Source organism: Natator depressus, chromosome 10 (genome assembly GCF_965152275.1).
Source record: "Natator depressus isolate rNatDep1 chromosome 10, rNatDep2.hap1, whole genome shotgun sequence".
Taxonomy (NCBI): domain Eukaryota; kingdom Metazoa; phylum Chordata; order Testudines; family Cheloniidae; genus Natator; species Natator depressus.
Window position 1 is genome coordinate 81,958,819 of NC_134243.1, and position 26,937 is coordinate 81,985,755.

Genomic DNA, 26,937 nt, shown 5'->3' on the forward strand with positions numbered 1-26,937 from the left:
GGTCAAACAACACCCGCCAACTGAGACTGCTCAGAAAAATCTGAAGACGTTACTGACCTACTGTGAAGACATCTACCTGTACTACAAATTGGCGTACGATAACAAGTTCTATGATGTGGTAAATATGCTTTTGAAGGATGCGCAGACTGGCTGCTGTCTAAAGGATATGCTGGCAAATTAGATTCCAGCCTAAGTGACATGAAGATTCTCGCCCAGACAAGTGGCAGTACTATGGCTTGCACTGTCCAGCTCCTGGTCACTTGCTGCTAGGTGCCTTAAAAAAATTGGCTTCAGTACATGAAATTTACTATAAAATCCCAGCACTGTTTTGAACGTCCCTGAAACACAGACACTATTAACCCAAAGTTGTTTTGGACAATAAACAATTCTTAATATTTAAATCAGAGTTGAACAAAATGTTTTGTAAAAGCCTGCTTGGTGGGCCTAGAAGATGGTGCTCTGGCCAGCTGGGATTTCAGCCAGACTTTATTCTAAAATGACTTTGGCTAATTTAGGGGCATGGATTACTGGCTTTAGCAGGAATTGCATTCAAGCCTCCTCAAAAACAAAACACTGCCGAATGCTGAGGATCTCACCGCTGCAGAATTCATGTGTGGTACTTACAGTAACTTAAACTGAACATCAGATCAAATATTTATCCGTTTAAAATAGGCTAATAGATGTTCTGCTGACCTTACAAGACCATTAGTGCAAGTACAATACTTGAAACATTCATATTAAAAAGTCTCTTGCCTATTTTTCCAAAATCTTCAGAGGAAGCAATTTGCCTAGGATACTCCTCTCTAGTGCTTTATGCAAATGAGATTATTTTTACCTGCCCACTGTAAGATTTATAGGAATACCATAATAGTCAATGACAAGAATGGACTACCTCTGTATTCACAATCAGCTTCCTACTTAACAGAGTTAAGATGTTATGTGCTTTTAGAGTACACTCTTCTTTTACCAGTGAAACAAAGAATTTGCTACATGAATGTGTGTTGTGCACACACACACACACTATCACAAAGTGTCTAACATTCACCATATACAATTGTTTTGTTTGCTGCTATATTTGTATTATAAAATCTTTAAAGCCTCTAGCATTAGTATTGACTGGCTGGGAATAAACCTCTTTACAGCTGTATGCATTTTGGAAACTCTTGCTTAAATACTAGTTCCTAATCTTTGCATCTTACATGCAAAAGTAAATCACCACTGACTGCTTTGGGGTGGGGTCATGTGCACTAGTTAACTGTTTAAGGCAAACTTATCCAGAAGTGTTTGGAAAAAGGGGGGAAATCTGTTTCCAGTTTTCTGAATAGTTCCAAAATATCTAGACATTATTGTTCATAAACTTTTCCCTGGAGTGTTCTGACAAGTTTTGTCTGCAGCATTCCCAGGTGGTGGCCTATCACTGTAGTAAGAATATCAAATATAACAACTGGGCTTGGATGTCTTTCAACAGGCTGTTTAAGAATGATCCTTCCATCAGGAAAAGCCTCATCGCTGATCCTTATGACACTGGTGTGTAGGGGAGCTGAGTCTGCTCTAGTGGAAGGGACCAAGTATTTCTATTGCTGTAGGCTGTTTTGTCTCAGTATTCAACCCCCACATTGAGTTGCACTAGTTCCACTCTGACAGAGCAGTGCCTCAGGGGAAATGAAGGGCTAGAGTCTCAGGATTTGCTTCCTCACCCTGGGCTAAGAATGTCTTTGTCTGAGTAGCTTTCTAACTCCCAGAAGTACTTTGAGCACAGGAAGGGCTTCAGGTATGGTTAAGTTAAATGTTCAGTAAGACTCAAATGCTATTTACCTCTGGCTGTACCAGTGTATTTTAAAAGCAAAGACCTATTTCCGGAGCTGGGTGTCTTGGTTGGAAGTTTTCTGTTCCATAACCCAGAGTACACACATTTCATAAATGGGAAAAATTGTCCAACTGTAGCAAACAGCTTTTCCTCAAGCTGCTAAGAGCATCCAGTAGCCTAATCATATTCAGTAGTGTTCCCATTCACCTACACACTGCAAGCTTCAGACAATTTTGTCTTAGTTGCTAGGATAATGCATTTTTGTATGATTAAGATTCCGGTAATTTGCTCCTTGACTATCCTACCAGATACACTGACTACTGGAGTTCCATATTTCTTGGTAATTAATAACCAGCTGAAGATTCTTTATCCACTGAGTCCATTGATTAGTGGCTCTTGCATTTAATTGGATAATAAGATTATCTTGAAGGTCCTGTGTGTTTTGCAGCTGCTTCCATTCCATTCTTAAAGTTAAAAAATGGAGGTTTAATATACACAAAGAATACATACTACAGCTGCACAGTGTAGGCTATAAAAACTGAATTTACTATAGAACCAAATGTGCTAACTCTATTGAAGTCAGGAGGACTAGTCACATACTTAATGTTAAGTATGTACATCTACAACTGTTTGCAGCATTGAGGCTTGTTTGACATGGTGCAGTTTTGTTTGGAATAAGCACACCTGGCTATTTCTGCTAAAGCGATCTTAACAGTTGACATCTAAGTGGGATGTTTCTTAAAGATGAAATTTAGTTAAGTGGGGTGAGTGACTGCTTTTCATTTTGGGCTATTAGTCTGCACTTGGTTCACATTTTCAAGTTTATTTTAATGATAAAGGCTACAAAATAACTTGAACATTGATTCCTAAAGCACCATTCTTCAATTCTACCCCAGAGGCAGCTGAATTTCAGTTCACACGACATCTCTGAAAGATTTTTTTGAGCAACTGAAAGCAGTATTGTTGCTTAGGAGTACCACAGGTAGAATGAGGAAGCAGCCAGCCTCTGCCAGGTAAAATATTTTTTCATAGAAAAAGCAATACAGTGAGGATTTTTCATGCCTGTTAGCCAAACCATGTTTTAAAGAAGGTCCTGTCAGATCCAGGCTACATCTTTAAAGTGACACTGTAAAGTCACATGAGGTAAACAAAACCACCACCCCATACATTAGAAATTGGCTGCCCAAAAAACAAGAGCAAGACCATTAAGGTTAAGCAAGAAAAAGATAGCATTATGACCCATCTTAATTGGTATAATTTGAGACAAAAGTAAATTCTAGTGACACCCAAGAGGTAGATACATACCTGTCAACTGTGCTTGGAGGTAGTGGAGCATCTACAGTTAGTCCCCATGAGTTGTAATACTGGGGAAAAGTCAAGAAAATAAAGACTGATCACAAAGCTAGAATGATGCTAATGCCTTTCAGAGCATGTAGAAATACACTTGAGATAAAAAGGATGAAGGCTGTAGAGCTAGCTGCACCTCTGACACCTCACTTGTCTCTAGATTCATCCACGTCTGACTAAGCTCTAGCCCTGCAGCAGTGCACAAGGCAGGCTTTGCTTCTGATCCTCCAGCAGAGATGCAAGAGAGCATATTTGCCAGGAACAGCTCTGCCAGCTGCATCTCGCTCTCTCAGTAATGTGACTGTTTAGTGTCCTTTGATCTTCAAGCTTCCAACTTTGGTTGGCAAAACAAGTCTTGTAACTTTGGTTGGAGCCTGGAATTATCACTCCCCCAGCTAATAGCTTGGGCATTATCCAGCAATGACCCCCCACCATGTTTCCCAAGAGATGGCTTATTGGGAGACATTGTATCCTCTCCCTCTGGGGTTTTGCAAACATCCCTGCTATTAAATATTCTAATATAGCCATAAACTATCCCCACAACCAGGTTACATATGGTATTCAGGCCCATGCCCTTCAGACATTCCATTAAACAGTTTTAAACTACAATTCTGGCCCTTAACAAAATTCCAGTTTTATTTAAGCTGGAGCTCTGTGTAATGCAGAAATAGAATGACCCACGACTACAGACTGAGCAGAGATGTCGCATCTAACATTCTTTCACCCTTTAGTTAAGGGGCAAGTGACATGAACTCCCACCATATGGAAATCTCCAAAGGTCCACTAAGCCCAGGCTTAACATTCCTGACATGAAGGTTAAAAACAACAAAATTTTGTGCACATGTATCTGAATTCAGTGTTAAGGATGATGTCCCAAGTGGTTTTGTAACCTTTCCTTGCCATTGTTTTTAGCAAGGTGGGGTGTAATGATGTGTCTTGTTTTAAATTGCTGCCTTAGATTCAACTAAGGTATGGAAACAGATTTCAAATAAAGGATCGCAGTGCTGAATACACTGCAATCCCATGCCCCAATTCTGTTTAATTGTACTGCCAATTTCAAGGTTCATCCATTTGGAAGAGTAAAGTAAGCCACACCAAGAAACGGGACATGCATACTAGACTATAGGGACAAGCTGCTCTGGTGGTCACTCACTGAAGCAAGCAGCCACTTCATATTGAAGAGACTCCTCTTGTCAGCTTAGCTATGTGGCCCAGAAACACTGTTCTAGAGCTTAGTTAACACTAAAAAAAGTACTCCCAATACACAGGCTCTGAAGTCCTCACAATAGTGATTTTATTAAATTAGTTGCTTTATAAAACATTGCAGATGTCATAATTGTTAACATAACAATTTGCCCAACTGTAGTAACTGTTGCAGTTTGCTAAGCAGGTTTTTGTAAAATGAAAGAAAATGGTAAAGTCCTGTGAGTTCTATCGCAGCCCATGAGAACAAAGGAAATTTGGTTCTCAGACAGACACTTAAACCAGGCAGTTAACTGTTAGAATAACCAACCTGTACAGCTGCATTAGTAGAAATACTCAGATAAATGTAAACTGCTTATACTCAAGATACCACAAGTCATTTTTCAAATGCAAGAAGGAACTATTTTCTTGTTTTGACCAAAATAAGTTTTATTTTAAAATGTCATGCTTTGAAAGAATGGGTGTGTATCAAGTGATTAATTTTCAGGTGCAGTATCCTTACTTTGAAGTTAGCAGTCCCCTTCACAATCTATTTTTAAAAACCCCCAAGCTCTAACTTAGACAAAGCAATTTTAATACTAAGTGCACACCATGCCTTTGCTGCAAACTGCTTCTGTTCACAAGATGAATCATCCAAGGAGGTGCAGTTACGGCTGCGTTACTGAACTGTGCTGGTAACAATACAACTTTTGCTTTGTTGAAATTCATGTCCAACTTCGTGGTTGTGTTACTATGAAACCAGATGGCAACAATTAAAAACATTATTAGAATTTTGTTTTTTCTGTGATTTATATAGGAATGGAGTTTCATCATTTTAACCCCTTGACGACACAGGTATCCCAATGCTTTAGCACCACCCTGTCAAAGAGGTAAATAACCAGCACAAAGATACTGCACTTCCAATTGTAGCATTTGGCAGAATTTAAAGGAAAAGAAGTTGTGCTACATGTTTAAGGGCAAAAGAAAGACAACACAAGGAAAGATAAATGTCACATGAAGTCTTCAAAATCTTGTACATATCCTCCGTCATATCCTCCATAATCTGCCAGATCATCTTTCATAGTGGCCTTTAAACCACCTCCAGGCACAACCCCTTTTTTCTTCTTTTTGGCTTTACTTTGCTGAGGAAAGACCAAAAATGCTTTGGTTTATTTTAGAGTCAGTATTAAATGTAACATGCTAATTTCCTTGAAGAGCTGGTAAAAAATAAGAATATTAACCCGAGGATCCTGACAGTTTCCTATCTGGGAACTCAATACAGCACACTTCAATTCCCCTGTACTTCTGATCTGTTAGCTGGCAAAAGTGTTCACTTCCTACTACGTAAGGTGGGTGCACTACTGCTGTTGAATTTTACCCCAGAGGCAACCGAATTTAAGTTCAACTCTTATTCATGGCAAAAACACTATGTCTAGCAGATTCGCCTCACCATAATCAGAATAGCAGCATGTACTTTATGGTACACTGGAACACCCTTCACCGAACTTATTCCACTATCTGCAGCGTAAGTTTATTTTCCTGAAGGAGGGGAGACACTTTCCAAATGCAAAATTACAGATGTCCAGGTTTATACGGTTACTGATTTAGTTGGTGGGAATCTTTATTTTAGGGTTTTATATGGCTTCCCATCACCATAGTATCAGAGCACGTAAAGTCAGGAGCAAAATCCCAAGTGAATTGATGGAGTGTCTGGTTCTTCTGTGTTAAGGTAAAAACTTTGTGCGGGTCTGGTCTTTTTGGTTGGCTGATTTAAAAAGAAAAAACGAAACATGATTCAGCCAAGGTCACTTACAAGTGGTATGTTGTGAGCTTCCTCCAATATTGTACATTAATACTCCAAAGAGCTACAATATTGTGAGTTAGTGAGTTGAGGGGCAAGCTATTTCCTGCATGCTAACATTAACCACTTTGGTAAATTCTTCGTAAATGGATGGGGCAAAGGTGCCAGGCACAGAAGGATTAATAGAAAAGTTAGCTAGACCAAAGAGAAATAAATACCTGACCTCCAAATCTGAGATTTGATTTAAAAAAAAAAAAGCGCCAAGTTTAGCATCCTGATGAAACTCAGCTACCAAAATCAGCAGTGAAGCACAAACAGCATAACTACGTTCAGCCACAACTGCACCTGCCCTTCTCTTAGCTTTGTAAATAGACGGGGAAGTTCATCTCTCGAAAAGTCTAGTTCTATTAGAAATGCAGAATTAGTTCAATATCACTCTACAGATGATTTTTATAGCCAAGTTTACACTGTTACTCTTCTTTTGAACTAAACCATTTATTGTAAATTGCCACGAGAGCAGTTTGGAGAACATGCCTAGAAAACGTTTCCAATCACCCACCAATTTTGGGTAGAAAGTAGTAGAGTTGTGCATTTATGGAGCATTTATTATTCACATTGAAGGCCCAGAAGCAGGTTGCTTCCTTCAAGAACTCTCTAGTACAAGTTTTGAAACCAGTCTCATTTCAGTTATCTGCTAGGCAGTATGGCTTGGATTTGCCAGTTAATGTTCAGTAAACTATTTTTTAAAACCAATTTTTAAAATTCTGGTCTCATTGACCTTTAGCTATGCAATTCCCTCACAACTTTGTTATAACTTTTGCACAAGAAACATTTTACACAATCTGTATAATCACAAAGCACCAATTATCCTATAATCTGATACAGGATTATCACTCACTTAATGCTTTTTCCTTTTAAGTTCTATGGCACACCAGAGAGGCATACTGACATACTAGCTAGTTCCGTTATCTGCTGTTAAGTCACACTGATCACATTGATCTTAGTTTTATTAAAGGTTGAGGATAAAGATTCAAAAATTACTTCCATAAACACGTTTAACTGATTCTAGTTTTCTGGTTTTAACTAAAATATACGCTTCTCCCACCTTTCCAGGACAACTGGACACTTCCACTCCAGCACAGAGGCCAAAAAATTGAACAGAATCAGTGCAAATATGCAAGGAGGTGAAGTTAAAGATTACTGGCAGAATGGTGCTTACTTTACATGAGTGTACTTAAGTTTATGTGACATTCCCAAGTTTAGCCCTAGGACGATATCCCAAATCAGAATTTCAGTTTCAACTGTCTTCTCATTAACAGTGTTAAGTCAAAAGCACATTTGAATTCAAAACCTAGAACCCCTTAGATTTATAGAAGGTGCACATCTTAGTGCATACTGGGATTATGCAAGTTATGGAAAGACAGTATAGAAAGATACAGAAGTCTTACCTTCTCTTGTTTTTGTTTTTCACTGCATAGCACTGTCAAAGCATTTGTGATCTTTTTCAAATCATCAACTTCCACTACAAAGAGGAAGAAAATTAGACTTCTACCAATGTAGTTTTCAGAAAGCCTTCAAATAATCATTGAATCCTCTAAAATCCAGTAAGTGGAGATTTATATCTGGTAGTTTACCCCTTTAACTGGAGTCAAAATCTCATTGTTAACACTAGGGCAATGTTGATTCTTGGCATCACAGTCGAGGATCTCACATCCCTTTGATAACTTGTGTAATGGGCAGCATAAGATGCCAACATAATAATCAATAAATTTAGGAAGCCAACATTTGAACACAGTTACATCTTATGTTTCTAAAGCTTATGCTTCAAGGTTTCAGTCTGCCATTGGTAGGGGTCATCAAGTGATTCCCCCCTCCCCCAAATCCATGTTTGTTTTTAAATCTTCTTCCTCTGGATCAGGAATGGCCATGGCTGGGGATGGGACATTGGGCAAGGGGGGTTAGGCCTCCGAGATGCCACTGAGAATTCTCTCAGGTGCATGGCTGGCTGGTTCTTGCTCACATGCTCAGGGTCTAACTGATCACCATATGTGGGGTCAGGAAGGAATTTTCCTCCATGTCAGACTGGCAGCGACCTTGGGGGGTTTTCAGCTTCCTCTCCTGTGTGGGGGTACTGGTCTCTTGCCAGGATTATCTGGGTATGTTTCAGTTTCCTGCCATTGTGGGGGCCTCAAGCCCTGGTGCACTTCAGTCCCTCCTACTCTATCTGTGGCACATAAATCTAGTCTCCTGTAGGCTGTAATACCTGGTCTCAATTGGATTGTTCAGTATAGCTTGCAGGTGCTGGGGGACGTTGGAGGCCCATGATATACAGGAGGTAAGACAAGGTTATGTGGTGGTCCATTCTGGCCTTAAACTCTATGAGCAGCACATTATGCCGCTAGATTTGTAATATGGTCAGCTGTTTGTACCTGAAGGTAAATGTTTTGCCTAAAATAAGTTTGAAGGCTCTTAGAGAGAGAGAAGCATCCAGGTGGAAAGGGATGTTACATGCAATTAATGCTCAGTTTGACACTCCTTCATGTTAGAGGATTTGGACTCCAATCTAACAGTTCAGCATCTGTTGCAGTAGACCAACCACCCACAATGTATTTATATGGCACAAGCCACAATATCAAATTGCCACTACACTGAAGGACAGGATGTACAAGCACAGGAAAAAGGGAAGTCTCAAAACAGAATTACGCACCAAATATCTCAGCCATCCAAAGCAGTCAAAACAAGTCACCTGTAGTTTCATTTCAACAGACAGTTACGTTTTGGAATTAAACTGCTCCAAATTTCCAGTGTTATAGGAACTCAGTTTTGTATCTCATTCCCCTACTGAGCTATTTAGAATTAAATGGATCGGGGAGCCTTTTCCTCTTCTTGAATAGAGGTTCTGCAAGGCTGTGAAAGACTTAGATCAGTACAAAATTTGCCTGTATGTTTAAGTGGGCTATCCTGACCTGACAGCACCATTCAGAGAAGATCAATCACATAGAGGAAACACCACCTTCATTAAAAGATGAAGAGCATGCAAGTACTGATTCTCAGTCAGGTAGTAGTCAAAAATAGTCTCTGGGAGGGGTATCAGTGCATCATTTAATGTAGGACTGCATAAATCCCAATTCAGTTTTACTTGATTAATATGTTTACTACTTTAGCCCTCCACGGAATGTGCTAGGAAATCTCACACTTGAAATAAAGACTTACATGAAATACATACGTCTCGAACTAATGCTTCCAAAAAACTGGCATAATGTAGAGATTTTTCATACTGTGTAATTTTTTCTTTTAATAATTTGCCAAACTCCGTAAAGTCATCTTTTGAAGATGGATTCATGGCATCTATTCCACAAGTATTATTTACACCTGCAGTGAAAAACATAGTATCAGAGAAAATATTGGTGCATTTAACTGTAGTTTGTGTGGGAGGTCAGACTGACCACACAACATAAGCCCTCTAGCCACAGAACAGGTAATTTATCTCTACTCCCCTTCAGTTCCTTACCTCAGCTGAAATGACCAACAAGGAAGCAAGAGCCCAAACAACTTCAGTTACTAACAATTCATGCTGGATTTGAACTAGTGATTTAAGTGAAAGGCTACATATCCCATGAGTTGTACTGAACCACCTACTCTGGAATAGTACTGGAGACAGTATTTTCTCCTTACATAAATTCTAGGCCTCAAGCCTGCAGTGCTAGGTTTAGTTGGGATTTTTTAAATTGACTATTAGGATTGCGACTTTTCTCAGGCTGTCAAGCGATTAAAAAATGAATCGCAATTAATCACACTGTTAATAGAATACCATTTAAATATCTGTGGATGTTTTATACATTTTCCATTATTGATTTCAATTGCAACACAATACAAAGTGTACAGTGCTCACTTTATATTTTTTATTACAAATATTTGCACTGTAAAAAATAAAAATAGTACTTTTCAGTTCACTTAATACGGGTACTGTTGTGCAATCTCTTTATCATAAAAGTTGAACTTACAAACCAAACAGAATTATGTACAAAAAACCCTGCATTCAAAAACAACGTAAAAACTTCAGAGCCTACAAGTCCACTGAGTCCGACTTGTTCAGCCAATCGCTCAGACAAATAAGTTTGTTTACATTTACAGGAGATAATGTTGCCCACTTCTTAGTGTCACCTGAAAGTGAGAACAGGCATTCGCATGGCACTCTTGTAGCCAGCATCGCAAGATATTTACATGCCAGATGTGCTAAAGATTCATACGTCCCTTGATGCTTCAACCACCATTCCAGAGGACATGCGTCCATGCTGATGACAGGTTCTGCTCGATAACGATCCAAAGCAATGCAGACCAACGCATGTTCATTTTCATCATCTGAGTCAGCTGCCACCAGCAGAGGATTGATTTTCTTTTTTGGTGGTTCGGGTTCTGTAGTGTCTGCATCGGAGTGTTGCTCTTTTAAGACTTCTGAAAGCATGCTCCACACCTTGTCCCGCTCAGATTTTGGAAGGCACTTCAGATTCTTAAACCTTGGGTCCAGTGCTGTAGCTATCTTTAGAAATTTCATATTGGTACCTTCTTTGTGTTTTGTTAAATCTGCAGTGAAAGTGTTCTTAAAATGAATAGCATGTGTGCTGGGTCACCATCCCAGACTGCTCGAACATGAGATCTACGGCAGAACGCGGGTAAATCAGAGCAGGAAACGCACAGTTCTCCCCCAGGGGTCAGTCACACATGTAATTTACCCCTTATTTTTTAACAAGCGTCATCAGCGTGGATGCGTGTCCTCTGGCACGATGGCCAAAGCATCAAGGGGCGTATAGATCTTTAGCGCATCTGGCACGTAAATATCTTGCGACACCAGCTACAACAGTGCCATGTAAACACCTGTTCTCACTTTCAGGTGACACTAATTAAGTGGGCAGCATTATCTCCCGTAAATGTAATGTGGCAAATTGCTGGCACTACTTTGATGGGTCTCGCGCTCTCTCTTCTTGGGGAGGGTTCAGGGCACCGTTTCTCACCCCTGAACTGGGGTATTAACTGCCCCACTAGGTGTCCTAGAGGAGGGGAGTGGAGAGGGAGGGACCCAGGCCCGCCCTCTACTCCGGGTCCCAGCCCAGGGGCCCTATGGATAGCGGTAAACCACTTGAACTAGCATTTCCTTCCCCTGGGCTACTTCCCTCTCCTGCCCTTCAGCTTGTGGGGCTTTCTGCCCTCCCTCTGCACAAACCAGGTGTCCTTTTACCTAGGGTCTTAGACTTCTTAGCCCACCGCAGTACTTCTCCAAACTCCTCTCTGCTCCAACACCAGTCCACTCTGTTTCAAATCCTTCCCTTGTCTGATTGAAGCAGGGGGGTTTTATCAGGTGACTGGCTTCAGGTGCTTAATTAATCTACAGCAACTTTCTTCCCTCTACAGGGAATAAGGCTCCCTTCTAACACTCTCCTGCTGCCCTCTGGCCATGCTGTATCACATAAAACAAACTTGTTTCTCTTAGCAATTGTCTGAACAAGAAGTAGAACTGAGTGGACTTGTAGGCTCTAAAGTTTTAGATTGTTTTGTTTTTGAGTGCCATTATGTAACAAAAAACCCTACATTTGTAAGTTGCACTTTAATCATAAAGATATTGCACTACAGTACTTGTATGAGGTGAACTGAAAAATACTATTTCTTTTGTCAGGTTTCAGAGGAGCAGACGTGTTAGTCTGTATTCGCAAAAAGGAAAAGGAGGACTTGTGGCACCTTAGACACTAACCAATTTATTTGAGCATAAGCTTTCGTGAGCTACAGCTCACTTCATCAGATGCATTCAGTGGAAAATACAGTGGGGAGATTTATATACATAGAGAACATGAAACACACACTGTAATGACAGTGATCACTTAAGGTGAGCTATTACCAGCAGGAGAGTGGGGTGGGGGACAACAGGACTTTTTGTAGTGATAGTCAAGAGACTGGGAGTGGATGGGTCATTACACAAAGTAAAACTATTTCCCCATGTTTATTACCCCCTCCACCCCCCACTGCTCCTCAGAGGTTCTTGTCAACTGCTGGAAATGGCCCACCTTGATCATCACTACAAAAAGTCATCCCCCCCCGTAATAGCTCATCTTAAGTGATCACTCTCATTACAGTGTGCATAGTAACACCCATTGTTTCATGTTATTATAAAATAAATCAATTGCAATATAAATACAGTACTTACATTTCAGCATGTAGGCTATAGAGCAGTATAAACAAGTCACTGTTTGTATGAAATATTAGTTTCTTCTTTGAGCACTTGTTCATGTCAATTCCAATCAGGTGTGCGCCGGAAGATTTTTTCCCTAGCAGTATACATCGGGACGGCCTGGTCACACCTTCATGGTGCCCAATATAGGGCACTGCTGACCCGACCCCTCCCTCAGTTCCTTCTTGCCGGGTACTCCAACAGGGGTAGGAGGAAGGATATTGGCATGGACATGAACAACACATCTCAAAGAACAACAGTTACAAGAAGGTGAGTAACCGTTTTTTGTACTGATTTTGCCAGTGCTTTTTATGTAGACTGTTGTAAAAATAGGCAAATATCTCGAAGCATTGATGTATCCCCTGGAAGACCTCTACGTACCCCCAGGGGTACACATACCCCTGGTTGAGAACTACTGACCTGCCTTATCACATAGTTTGACCAAACTAAACATACTTAATTGATGCTGAACCACCCCCCTCAAAAAGCCTCACCCACCCTCACAGGTAATCTGGCTGCACTTTGGAGAGCATCCCAATTAGAGGCTACCAGTTTCTTCCTCCCTACTCCTCTTCATACAAAAGATGGCTATTGGCTGAGAAGTTCAATCAGGCAAAGCAATCCTACCCAACTTGCTACAGCCACTTGTAGGCAGAAAATGCACTTTAGTTTCTAAAGACATTGTGTGGTGCTTGAAATTAGAGAGAGTCATTATGATCTATACTTCCAGATATAAATAGACACGTCATTTGAACACGAACTTCTGGTTGATATCAGCGTAACTCACATCCACTGTGACATTCGTAATGTCTGACTCCAAACTATCAAAAGTAATTGTGCTAGTTATACACACACACACATCACAGATGTTTCCCCAAACATACTGTGTCTTAAAAGTTCAACACCAAAAGGCACTGATTCTTACCTACGACTGTCTATACAGTTATGAAATAGCTTTAGCTGGATGCCAAGTTTCAGCCTGATATTTTTATAACAGTAAGAGTAATATCACAGCAGTCCTACTTTTTTTGATCAATATACTGCTTTACTTGAAAGCTACATTTAGAATTGATTGCAGTTAACTTTCTAAATTACTTCTCTCATACTGTACCAGCACCAACTACTTGCTTGGATTAGGTGTATCCACACTTACCAAACGTTTCTTTCGCTAACTCAAGATCTGACTCCTCTTGTAATTTCTTTAGCCGTAGTTTGTCTGCTAACTGTTCTTCTGGTGTAAGTTCCTTAGCTTCCTCTGGTGCCTCTAACTAAAAAAACAAAAAGTATAAAAAGTAGCATGATTGACCCGTGGCAAGTCTTCCATTTCGGTCATTATTGCTAACCAAGCATAAGCAATTTACTTAACTAAAAGTCTTCAAATAATGTCAGCTTACATTGGTGGCAAGTGAATTACATTTCTTGCCCAGGAATGGAGCAGTTGCAGGCGTGGTCATTTCAACAAGCTAACTGAACATGCTTCTGCTTGAAGTAATTATTCCTGAAGTGCAGGCGTTCCGTTCTTAACAGCACGCCTCACTTGTGTTTAAACATTCCGAGCTGAAATGCTGATAACCACAAGCATGCTACAGGCATAAACACACCAAAACCCTCAACAAAAGTAATTTCACACAATGGTGAGTATTATAAACTTAATGAAGGATGGAAATAGGATAAGTACTATTTCAAACTCTTAGATGTTCAAGTTCTTATACAGACTGCATCAGGACTATTCTTTCCTAGATAACTCACTGTAGGGGCACGTCGTAAGTATCAGTCCTTTAATTCTCAGACTACATTTGTTTTTCTAGACTAAACAATAAGCAGATCTCCCCTCTTCCCATAAAAAGCTAAAATCCTGACAGTGACATCTTACTCTTTTTTTAATCTCCTCTTGCTTTTTCTTCAGCTGCTTTTCTCTCTCTTTTATTTTTTCTGCTATTTTCTTCTTTTCTGAAACTTTTGATTCTGTAAAACAGTGAACAAAACCCTTTTAAAGAAATCTAGTGCATAAAGAACATTGTCACAATGTGGGGGAAAAAGCACCTAGAGCTATGATCCAATTCAGAAACCAGAGGTGACTAATGTGAAAAGCATGCACTGTCATCCACACGTGCACAACCCTTGGTCTATTATGTCCCATAAATACAGTTCATAAACTTGGAACACAGAAGCCAATGTTCTTCTTTGTTCTATATACAATGAAGTGTGCTCCTCCCACAGTCCTCACCTGCTTTTATCTCTGTCTCTTTTTCTTCTTCCTCCTCTTCATCATCCCAGTTATCCTACCAAACAGGAAGGAGTATGAATTATCAGCATTTATATCTTACTTCTGAACCACTAAAGGTATCTGTGCAGAAAGAACTGTCTACACTGCACTTTCATCATTAAAACTTTTGTTGCTCAGGGGTGTGAAAAAAAAAAAAAAAAAAACACAACAACCCTGAAAGACAAAAATTTTAACAGCAAAAAGTGCTGGTGTGGACAGCGCTTTCTCAGCAGGAGCCGCTCTCCCATCAATGAAACTACCGCCCCTCATTCAGAGTGGTTTTATTTTGTCGCTGGGAGAGCTCTCTTCCGGTGACAAAGAGTGGCTACACTGCGCACCTTGCAATGGTGTGGCTGCAGAGGCAAAGCCGCACCATTGTAAGATGCACAGCATAGACATGGCCTTAATGTATATCGCAGTAACAGGCAAACTCATGTTCACCACAGTTACAGAAGCAAGACAAAAAAAATGCCACAGTCCATTTGCTGGGCAAAAATTGTTAAGAAAAAAATTAATTATGAGTAGATATCTGATAGAATGACTTGATTCTTCTCTATAGCACATCCATCACCAGAAACAAAACAGGCTTAACAGAATATAGAGGACACTGATTTTGTGCCATAAATTAAGCATTACAGAATCAGGGCGGAGAGCCCTGGTAGCAGCAGTGTTATTTGGTGATTAAATCTGAACATAAGCCACTTAGTACCCATCAGGGTTTAAAAATGTCAAAAGCTGCCATTACAGGCATACCACTTAATGCACCAGGGGGATGACAAACTATCAGTACATGTGACAGGAGCACTGTTAGATTCATAGAGTTAAGGCAGAAGGAACAATTATGATCAACTAATCTGGCAGTTTCAGGGTTAACTACACCTTTGATCCCCTTCCTGGTCTTCCTCGAGGGCATCCACTTAAGATTTTAGGCTTCCCAGCCATCACTGCTCTCACAGCGGAGACCTGCGTCTCTCTCCTTTCAGACTAGAGGTTTAGGTTCCCTCTGCACCTCACTGCGATTTTCCAGCAAGTCTGCCCAGGATCCAGCACCTGTGGTTAACTTTCTCCAGGGGCTATAACATTGTACACCAGGTACCAACCAGCCTTCACAAAGCAAACGACATTTATTCTTAGGGCAAAAGCATTACAGGAAAAAAACTAATCTACATGCATGCTAAAAGCCTACCAGAGGTCACTTCCAACCCCATCATGGGGCTCTGCTGTGCCTGTCTCTCAAACTCCACAACTGGGTTTGCACCTTGGTTACATGTTCACATAATTTTTGGGATCAGGAACCAGACCCCAACTGGATAGTTCAACTATTTCTTTACACAGCTTGGGCCTTTGATCTCCAGTCTCAGGGAATTTTACTAGTCAATGGCCCTCTCCTCAGGAGTAGCTTCAAAGGAGTGGGGGTTTACATAACCCGAGTTGCATAATTTGCATTAACCACTCCCTGGTTAACAACACTTATTGTCCTTAAAGTCCTTGCCCAACTAGTACATTCAATAGTCCTTTGAACTCCTTACACTTCCAGTTCTGACATGTCACACTGACTTCCTGCGTACCACAAAGACAGAATTTTGTCCAGTAATTCCAGCATTGAACCCATAGCTACTGGTTGAGCTGTTACAGCTTATCCTTTAGAACATCACTCAATCCTGATTTAAGGACTCCAAATGATGGAGAATCCACCATGTCCCTAGGTAAATGTTGTTCCAATGGTAGATTATTCTCACTTTAAAATTTGCACTTTGCCTAGTCTGAATTTTTTCAGCTTCAACTTCCAGCCACTGGATTTTGTTACGCTTTTCTCCATGTGATTAAAGAGCTGTTTACTGTCATATCTCTTTTCTATAATTAAGTCACCGCTTAGCCTTCTCTTGGATAAACTGAATAGATTGGGAAAATATGCTTTTTGATGAGAGTTAATATCAATCTCAAATAATTCATGTACTTTTTCTGAACTCTCTCCAATTTTTTCCATCATTTTAAAATCTCCATTAAAGCTATACAGAGTGCTACAAACACCTACCTATCTCTAGTCAGCATTCACCTGCTTATACATCAAAAGATCATGTTAATTCTTAGCCAGTGCATTACATCAGCTCACGTTCAGTTGACCCCAACATTTCTTTCAGAGTCACTGCTTTCCAAAACATGGTTCCCCATTCTATAACCGTGATCAAGATTCTATTCCTAGGTGTATGACTCATGCATTAAAATGCACGTTATTCAAGTAAACCCTGCTTACCAAGAGAGACGCCTTGCTCTGTAGAACTAACTCTTCAATTATTCAATACTTCACCAATCTGCATCTGCTACAAACTTTGCCAGCAGTGGTTCCTTCCAGATCATAAGAGATTGAATAGATTAGGCCAGGAATAGATCCCTGCAGGACTCTGCTCAGAACATCCCCACTGGATGTGGATTCCCATTTAAAATTATTTTCAGATCAGTTTAAATGCATTTAATCTGTGCTGCTTTGATTTTGTAAAGGGTAATGTAGCCAGAATGTTAGGCAGTACCAAGTCAGCCTCCTTACAAAAATCTAAGTATGTTAACACAATTACATTCTCACCTACACTTAACCTCAACAAATAATATCAAGTTTCACAAGACCTGTTTTCCTTCAAATCATGTTAATAGTCAGTGTGCTACCATACCAGGTTACCAGGTGTAAAAAACAAACAAAATGAAGTATTACCTCACCTACCTTGTCCTTGGAATTGAGAGATTACTATAAGCCAAGGTAATCATAAAATCATAGGACTGGAAGGGACCTTGAGAGGTCATCTAGTCCAGTCCCCTGCACTCATGGCAGGACTAAGTATTATCTAGACCAGGCATCAGCAAACTTTTTGGCCCAAAGGCCACATTGGGGTTGCAAAACTGTATGGAGGGCCGGGTAGGGAAGGCTGTGCCTTCCCAAACAGCCTGGCCCCTGCCCCCTCTCCACCCCCTTCCACTTCCTGCCCCCATCAGAACTCCTGACCCATCCAACCCCCCCTACCCCCCGCTCCTTGTCCCCTGACCACCCCCTCCCCTCTATCCAACCCCCCACCCCGTGTCCCCTGACTGCCCCGACCCCTATCCACACATCCCGGGACTCCCACACCTATCTAACCCCCCCATTCCCTGACCACCACCCCCCAAACCACCGCTCCATCCAACCCTCCCTGACAGCCCCTGGGACTCCCTGCCCCTTATCCAACCCTGCTGCCCGCCCCCTTACCATGCCACTCAGAGTGGCAGGACTGGCTTATTGGAAAGCCTGGGCGGTGGGTGGGTGCAAGCCGCACTGTCCGTGCGGCGCCATAACTACGGGGGAGAGGGAACAGTGGGGGAGGGGTCAGGGCCTAGCCTCCCCGGCTGGGAGCTCAAGGGCAGGGCAGTCCCGTCCCACAGGACGGATGTGTTCCGCAGGCGGTAGTTTGCCCACCTCTGATCTTGACCATCCCTGACGGAGGTTTTTAGGAGCAGGTCGGACAAACCCCTAAGATGGAGGTTCCACAACCTCCCGAGGCAATTTATCCCAGTGCTGAACCACTCTGACAGGAAGTTTTTCCTAATGTCCAACCTAAACTGCCCTTGGTGCAATTTAAGCCCATTGCTTCTTGTCCTATTCTCAGAGGTTAAGGAGAACAATTTTTCCTCCCTGCTCCTTTGATCAACCTTTTATGGACTTGAAAACTGTTGTGTCCCCTCTCAGTCTTCTCTTTTCCAGAGTAAACACACCCATTTCCCCCCCCCAATCTTCCCTCATAGGTCATGTTTTCTAGACCTTTAATCATTTTTGTTGCTCTTCTCTGGACGTTCTCCAATTTGTCCACATCTTTCCTGAAATGTGGTGCCCAGAACTGGACACAATATTCCAGATGAGGCCTAATCAGAGCGGAGTAGAGCAGAAGAATTACTTCGAGTCTTGCTTATAACACTCCTGCTAATACATCCCAGAATGACGTTCATTTTTTTGAAACAGTGTTACACTGACTCATTTAGCTTGTGGTCCACTATGACCCCAAAAATATGACTACTGTTACTGGAAATTCATGTCAACTAGTTGAAGTGTACTGGAGGGGAAGCTAGAATCAGTCTTACAAATGCCAAATAGTCTTAAATTAATATGTAGATGAACTTGGCTGTCCTGGTACTTGGCTCATCAAATCACGGTTAAAAACTGAGGTGTGCTGTCTCATACTAGTGGTTAAAGTGAGGTATTGATGCTTAGTTCCATTATTGTCAGGGTATCAGATAAACACTGTAGCACAGCAATAAGAATTGAATTTTGCAATTGCTAAGCTTACCTTAATGGGTAACTATAGATCAGTTAGCTTGACATTGACCCCAGGCAACATTATGAAAAGGCTGATGCAGGATGCAGCCAGTAAGGCAATGTCTATGTTGCAGCTTCGAGGGAGCCTCCCGGCCTGAGTAGACAGACTTGCGCTAGCTCAGCTCGAGTATAGCAGAGTGGATGTTGTGACTCGGATGGCAGCTTGGGCTCACCAGCCCACCCAACTCCCCGAGTCTGAGAGGTTAACCCAAGTCTCAGCCGGAGCTGCAACGTCCATACTGCTATTTTCAGTGTGCTAGCTTGTGCTGAGCTAGTGCAAGTCTGACTACGTAAGAGTGGCCAGACTGGGTCAGACCAATGGTCCCTCTAGCCCAGTATCCTGTCTTCTGACCGTGGCCAATGCCAGGTGCCCCACAGGGAATGAACAGAACAGGCAATCAAGTGATCCATCCCCTCTCACCCATTCCCAGCTTCTGGCAAAAAGAGGCTAGAGGCACCATCCTTGCCCATCCTGGCTAATAGCCATTGATGGACCTATCCTACATGAATTTATTTAATTCTTTTTTGAGCCGTGTTATAGTCTTGACCTTCACAACATCCTCTGGCAAAGAGTTCCACAGATTAACTGTGCGCTGTGTGAAAAAAATATCTTTTATTGGACCAACTTCTGTTGGTGAGAGAGAAGCTTTCAAGCTTACACAAACCTGAAGAAGAGTTCTGTGTAAGCTCGAAAGCTTGTCTCTCTCACCAAGAGAAGTTGATCCAATACAAGGTATTACCTCACTCACCTTTCTAATATCCTGGGACCAACATGACTACAACCCTGCATCTGTCAACTACACTCATTTCATAAACAGCTACTTTCACAACTGTTGCGAAGTACAGTTTACAGATTGCTTCCTCATCTGATCCCATCCTTCACAGATGCACCCTTTCTAAGAGTGCGTGGTTGGAGTGAAATCCTCATGTAGAAGTGGGGTGCTGTGATCATGAGATTTTGCAAACTCATTTGCAGACAATAATGGGTCTGGTTGAAGCTGCTTGGTATCTTCCTGAGGAACCCTCTCTAAGGGGAGTTGTGGGCAATTGTTCCTCTGCCCCAAGGACTCTCTCCTGGCATGCCACAGGAGCCTACATGGTCACCTCCCACTCAGTGTGCATATGCTGCTGCTGAGAGGTTTAGTGAGGACACATGGGCTGCACTGCATTTAGCAGGCTGATGACCCCCAGCACTACATCTCTATCACATCTGACCCAGCTAGAACAAACCACATGGTGCCTAGATGAGAGCAAGCTGAGATTTAATCCAGACAAGACTAAGAATCTTGGCAGGCTGGGAAAAGCAGCTGGAAGGATTTGCAGAATTTGTATCCGCACCCCTTACAGAAGGATCACAATCATTTGTAAGACAGGTAAACAACTTGAGGGTGTTAGACCCTGGGCTGCTCCTGGTCCATGAAGTGCTGCAGCCAAGAGTGCTTTCTTCCCACCTGTGCCTGCCAAGAAGAGTGTGACCTTTCCTCTCCAGTGCAGACCATGCCACAATTATCCATGTCTTGTCATCTCAAGATTATATTGCTGTGATGCATGCTACATGGAGCTTCCCCTTGACATCATTTGGAAGGTGAAGCTAGCATAGAATACTGCAACTCACTTGTTAAGTGTAGTTGAACACTGGGAGCATATTAGGCCAATGCTTCATCATCTGTATTGGGTTCCAGTGAACATCTGGTGGGAATTCAACGTGTTGATTTTAAAATGGTCTTTAAAATAGACCTGACTGTATGACTGAGCATCTCTCCCCCAGTGACATGCTGCCACAGTTGAGATTAGTAGAGGCACTCCAGCTGCACTTCTTTTAGATGAAAGAGGCAGATCTGCTAGCAGGGCATTTTCTGTGAGAGATCCTGTTTCAGGACTCACTGCCCCACCTTGGTCTGCCAAACCTATCTTACCCCCTTCCCCTGCCTCTCGCACTTCTCTAAACTGCTGGGGGGCGCTCAATTGAGGTATATATATATATTTATGGGCAGTCCTTTGTGATTTTTTATTTATGGGATAGGTGTCCAGGGCTCAGGATGTGCACCTACAATCACATTCTAGAAATCTAAATACATTTCATTCGGAGAAAACGAGTTTCACCTTCTGTTCACTGTTATGCCAACTGAGAAGTCCAGTGACAACACATCCTTAGTTTTCTTCATTCCAATGCTGACACTATTACAATGTAGTTTAAATTATAAACATATTTGATTAAGTTTGAAAGAGTTTCAAATGACTAAATGAGTAATAATCCAGCTATAACATATGGTTAGTGAAAATGTCCCCCTTTCCACATAAATGATCCCCATACCAAACAGAAGTAATCAGCTGCTTGCTATACATTTATATGTGCTATCATTTGTAGCTTTAATGCATGACCATTCAAGTTCCAAAAACAAAGCGTTCTTGGAAAGCGACAGGATACTCCAGTGTCTGAGTCCCTGATGACTTCTATTTTAAACAGAACTATCAGAAATATTGATCAAGGAAATCTCTAGACTGTTTCCCTGAACGTGTTTCCTAGTTCTGGCTCCTTTAGCGACAGGACTGCCAAAGAGTAAATACACAGAAATTTCTTGGCAGCAGGTCTGTTTTCCTGGTAATTTCTGTATTCCAGGTAACATTTTAGAATAATTTCCTTTTACTTTAAAAGGATATCTTAGTTGTAACTTCTGCAGCATCTAAAGTTTCTCCAACTCACTAGTTACAATAAATCTTGTAATCCAAGTATTTTCAGGGAAAAAAACAAGATCCCAACTCCTAAATCGGCAATAAGAAACTCTAAAGAATAATGAAACACCCTAAAGAGAAACTACTAGCTGGAAAACACTAAGGGCCTATATTTAGGTCACTTTGCTTTTGCTTACTGTGCTGTAGTTTTCCTTTTTACTCGCCAATTTTGGAAGGAAAAAATATCTAGAGCCCAGGCAAACACCTAGCTTGCTGTAGATTCTTCCCAACTTCTGCATCTACTACATGAACACAGATCAGAGTACAACAAACAAGATCATTAATTGTAGTATTCCTTTTCCCCACGCCCTCCAAATACACCCTAAACTTTTTAATTTTAAAGCCATAGGCATTCAGAGGAGTACTAGTAGAGGAAATAAAAAGTCTTATGTTAAAATAGCCACGTAAAGCAGGAGTCTTCATATTTTTGGAAGGACTACAATTTTGTCCAGTTATTGTTTATTGTTCTTCAAGAAGTAGACAGCTGGAAAGCACAGTTAAGTAGCTGTTATTAGAAAGATGTTCAATTACAGATAGTAAACGCTTGAGTTTCAGGGAAAATGTGAAAAGTAAAGCCTCTTTTGCCAAAAGTTTTTGGGGCTGTGAAGCTCCAATCCAGGTTGTCAATACTCTCTTTTTTAAAGATTGGTGTAAATACTGTGCCCTGAGATATCTTTAACCATTTTTGCCCAGTGGGGTCATGTGTGTGGAAGAAAGAGCACATTTAAAAGCTACAGAGCGTCCAGTGTCAATTTGTTCTATCACATTTATTAAGCTTCACCTTGCAGAATAGGCGACATTACGCTAGCATGAACACCATCCAACCTTAAACTTTCAGAAAGCCTTTGACAACGTCCCTCACCAAAGGCTCTTAAGAAAAGTAAGCAGTCATCGGATTAGAGGGAAGGTCCTCTCATGCATCAGTAACTGGTTGAAAGATAGGAAACAAAGGGTAGGAATAAGTCAGTCAGTTTTCACAGTTGGAGAGAGGTAAATAGCAGGGTCCTCCAAGTATCTGTACTGGGACTAGTGCTCTACAACATATTCATAAATGATCTGGAAAAAGGGGTAAACAGTGAGGTGGCAAAGTTTGTAGATGATACAAAATTACTCAAGACTGTTAAGTCCAAAGTTGACTGAGAAGAGTTACAAAAGGATCTTAGAAAACTGGGTGACTGGGCAAGAAAATGGCAGACGAAATTCAGTGTTGATAAATGCAAGTAATACACATTGGAAAAAACAATCCCAACTATACATACAAAATTATGGGGTCTAAATTAGCTGTTACTACTCAAGGAAGAGATCTTGTAGTCATTGTGCGTAGTTCTCTGAAAACATCCACTCAAAATGCAGCGACAGTCAAAAAAGCTAACAATGTTGGGAATCATTAAGAAAAGGCTAGCTAAGACGACAGAAAATATCATATTGCCTCTATATAATTCCATGGTACGCCCACATCTTGAATACTGCGGGCAGATCTGGTCGCCCCATCTCAAAAAAAAAAAAGATATATTGGAATTGGAAAAGGTACAGAGAAGGGCAACAAAAATGATTAGGGGTATGAAACAGCTTCCATATGAGGAGAGATTAATAAGACTGGGACTTTTCAGCTTGGAAAAGAGGTGACTAAGGGGGGGTGTATATGATAGAGGCCTATAAAATCATGACTGTGTGAAGTAAATAAGGAAGTGTTATTTACTCCTTCTAACAAAAGAGCTAAGGGTTACCAAATGTAATTAATAGGCAGCAGATCTGAAACAAACCAAAGGAAGTATTTCTTCACACACAACACAGTCAACCTGTGGAACTCTTTGTCAGAGGATGATGTAAAGGCCAAGACTATAACAGGGTTTATAAAAGAACAAGCTAAGTTCATGGAGAATAGGTCCATCAGTGGCTATTAACCAGGATGGATAGGGATTCAAAACCATGCTCTGAAGCGTCCCTAGCCTTTGTTTGCCAGAAGCTTGGAATGAGCGACAGGGGATGGATCACTCGATGATTACCTGTTCTGTTCATTCCTCTGAAGCACCTGGCATTGGCCACTGTCGGAAGACAGAATACTGGGCTAGATGAACCATTGGTCTGACCCAGTAAGGCTGTTCTCAGGTTCTCAAAAGAAGTCTTCACAACACAAGTAATACATTTTATCTATTTAGATTTACACTACATAGAAGAGCCCAATCCCCCGTCACCACTGATACTCAGAAATACAGTGCATGCACAAACGGTCAGTTATTACAGATAGCACTACCTTGGTGCAACATGAACAACCAGTGCCAGAGTCTTCAATTAGCAAGAATCAATTACTCTAATCTGAACTGCTTTCCTCTTCCTGCCCATGTCTGAACAAATGATAAAATATTAACCTTTTTCAGTTATCTAGTGATCAGTACTAAGATTGTCTATAGCAATCTCTCAGTGTCTTGATTTGAAACAAAAGCATGATTCAATGTTTAACTTTGGACACTAAATTTACCAATTTTTTTGTAATTACTTCCACAGAACTAGAGACCCTTTTGAAGAGTCCTATATTCCAGATGTAGTATGTACCTCCAGTTGCTGATATCTGCACTCATGATCTGTCCAAGCTGTAATAAAAAGATCTGGAATTGTTGGGGTATCACTCAACTGATCTTTCTGGTTAAGGAACATATGGGAACTACACTGCATGGGATTTAGACATTTTAAATGTTTCTGATTTAATAGAGTAGATTTACAGTTTGACATTTTGTTCAAACTCTAATGCAAAAGACTAACACTGAAATACAGTGAAACCAGCTCCATGATTCTCTAGTAGATAAACCCCATTTTAACCACCTGAACACTACCTAAATCCTAAAGAAGCCATGAAAGAATGCCTAGTTTCACAAGATTGAGAGGAAGTCAGAAGAGACAACACTAGGATGGAGGAAAGTTTCTGGCCTGTAGGAGATAGTGCCAAGATGGGACTTATTTGGAAGAAGTTCAGATATTCAAGCCTCCCTCAGGCTAAGAGCTTCTCCACAGGAGAGACCAATAGTTGAATACCATCTGGCAGATACCAGAGCAGTTCTGTACTGAGAGACCTGCCAGCAGCTTAGAGACAGCAGGTGGGGAAAAAAAAAAAAAAAACCACGATTCTCCATTCAATGGGACAACAGACACCTTTTGAGACTTAACTGACAGGGGTTTTGCTCTGGAGCTGGGAAAGAGGACTGGTTGCTGGGAAGGAAGTTACAGAAGGAAAACCATGTTTATTCAACTCAGAAACCTAAGAACAGGTACAGGTCTCAGCTGGGAGTTAAGCGGCCCATTTACAGAAATGCATTCCAGAGGTTTTCTAGTCCTGTTATTTGACCTTCCAACTTTTGATCACCCACTGCACCAATTCAGACAGGTTTCAATGCATATGAAACTGCACAATACTGACTACAGAACTTCACCTAATAATGCCTACATCGAGCTCAACTGCTGATGGAACTAGAGCATATTTTTTAAAAGAACATACTATCTTAAAGACTCCAAGCGACCAAAAATCTGCCACATCACTATCCACCATTACACCTCTCACTCAAGCGCCTAGTGTTAGCATAACTTTGCCTGCATTATTCTGCCACCTCTCAGCACACAAAGAAGGGTGAATCTAATCCGTCCCCACAAGCTCACCTGACAAGTTTTACTCATCTGCTAGAAGACTCCCTGAGTCTCACTCTTAATTAGGCCGTTTTTAAGTCTCTCCTCCCCTTTCCGAAAAGATTTTGCTGACGGTGTCAGCGAGACGCTGGCACGCCATGGACCCAAGGGGCCCACGTTTCGACAGCCCCTCGCTCTCCGCCCCGGCTGCCCCGCCACCCGCCGAGCACCCTCCCGCCCCAGCCGCTTTTAAGCGACGTGTTCGCGGGCTCGCCCGGAGCGGGAGCTTAAGCAGGGCGATAAGGGCGCCGGAGCCCCGCCGCACCATACGGCAGGGAGCGATGCGCCCCACCCCCGGCAGCCAGGCGCGGACACATGGCCAGGGGCCGGCTCCGGACAGACACCCGGGGGGAGGGGGAACCGGGACCAGGACCGGACCGGACCGCCCCCCTCGCGGTCCCCAGCCCCCGCTCTGCGCGAGCGGGGCCCACCCGCCCGGAGCTCGCTCCTCCGCCCCGGCCGGCCCCACGCCGGGGCTCCCTCGCCCCCTCGGGCCCCCACCTTCACTTCGTCCTCTTCATCCTCCCCGGCCCAGCGGTCCCCGCCGGCCCCCGGCGTGGGCACCAGGCGCTTCGCGACCGGCTCCGCCACCTCGAAGCTGTCGGCATCTGTGGGGGAGACGAGAGCGGGTTAGCCGAGCGGGGGAGGGGGAGCCGGGCGGGGAACCGAGGCCGCGGCCAGCACCTACCCCACGAATCCGCCTCCGCCGCCATCTTGCCCCCGCGGAATAGGCGCCTCCCGCAGGCACAGCCAGAGCGCGGCGGGGTGAGTCAGCCCCAGCCGCGCCAAGAGCGTCCCAGCCAGCTCCGAGCGCAGGGCACGCCGGGATAGCGGCGGACGCACAGGGCCCACCCCGCTGCCGGAGGCGGGGGAGCGGACTGGCGAGGAGGCGGGGCAGGGACGCGCTGACGTGACGCAGCGGCCGCCTTGAAATCCCGGCAGGGGAGCGGCGGTTGGACACGGGGCCGGCAAGTCCCGCCTGGGGCCGGATCGCGAGGGCGCGCGGGAGAGCGAGGCCCGGCCCCGCCCCGCCCCCTCTGGCAGGGGCGCGCGCGCGGCCGGGCGTGGGGGGTCCCCTTCCCCTCAGAACGGCCAGGCTGGGCCAGGCCCAGGGTCCAGCGAGCCCCGTGACCACGGCCAGGTGCCCCAGAGGCAGTGAGAACCGGGGGTCACCCCGTGGTCCCTCCCCCGTCGCCCGTTCCCAGCTGCTGGCAAACAGAGGCTGGGGACCCCCTCCCTGCCCATCCTGGCTACTCGCCACTGACGGACCTGGCCTCCCTGAACTGATCTAGCTCTTTTCTGAACCCTGTCATCGTCTTGGCCTTCACAACGTCCCCTGGCAAGGAGTTCCACAGGTTGACTGTGCGCTGTGTGAAGAAATACTTCCTTTGGTTTGTTTTAAACCTGCTGCCTGTTAATTTCATGGGGTGACCCCTACTTCTTGTGCTATGAGAAAGAGTAAATAATACGTCCTTATTTACTTTCTCCACCCCGTCCGGATTTTATAGACCTCAATCATGTCCCCCCGTAGTCGTCTCTTTTCCAAGGTGAAAAGTCCCTGTTTTATTAA

The 26,937-nt window shown here is 42.8% G+C and overlaps 2 protein-coding genes across 4 annotated transcripts in view; one reads left to right on the forward strand and one right to left on the reverse strand.

Moving 5' to 3' along the window:
• Positions 1-5,100, forward strand: part of SPG11 (SPG11 vesicle trafficking associated, spatacsin) — a 63,934-nt gene extending 58,834 nt beyond the window's left edge. For all 3 annotated transcript variants that reach the window (XM_074966667.1, XM_074966668.1, XM_074966669.1), the window contains one exon: positions 1-5,100. In XM_074966667.1, coding sequence (XP_074822768.1) covers positions 1-181 — 181 coding nt within the window. In that variant the 3' untranslated portion in view covers positions 182-5,100.
• On the reverse strand, positions 4,472-26,221 carry EIF3J (eukaryotic translation initiation factor 3 subunit J). The gene is made up of 8 exons (XM_074966680.1): positions 26,056-26,221; positions 25,869-25,975; positions 14,585-14,639; positions 14,231-14,322; positions 13,511-13,625; positions 9,351-9,509; positions 7,586-7,659; positions 4,472-5,478 (listed from the first exon to the last, which is right to left on the reverse strand). The coding sequence occupies exons 1-8, from the start codon at positions 26,078-26,080 to the stop codon at positions 5,347-5,349; spliced, it is 759 nt and encodes a 252-aa protein (XP_074822781.1). The 5' UTR covers positions 26,081-26,221; the 3' UTR covers positions 4,472-5,346.
• Positions 26,222-26,937: the final 716 nt, after the last annotated feature.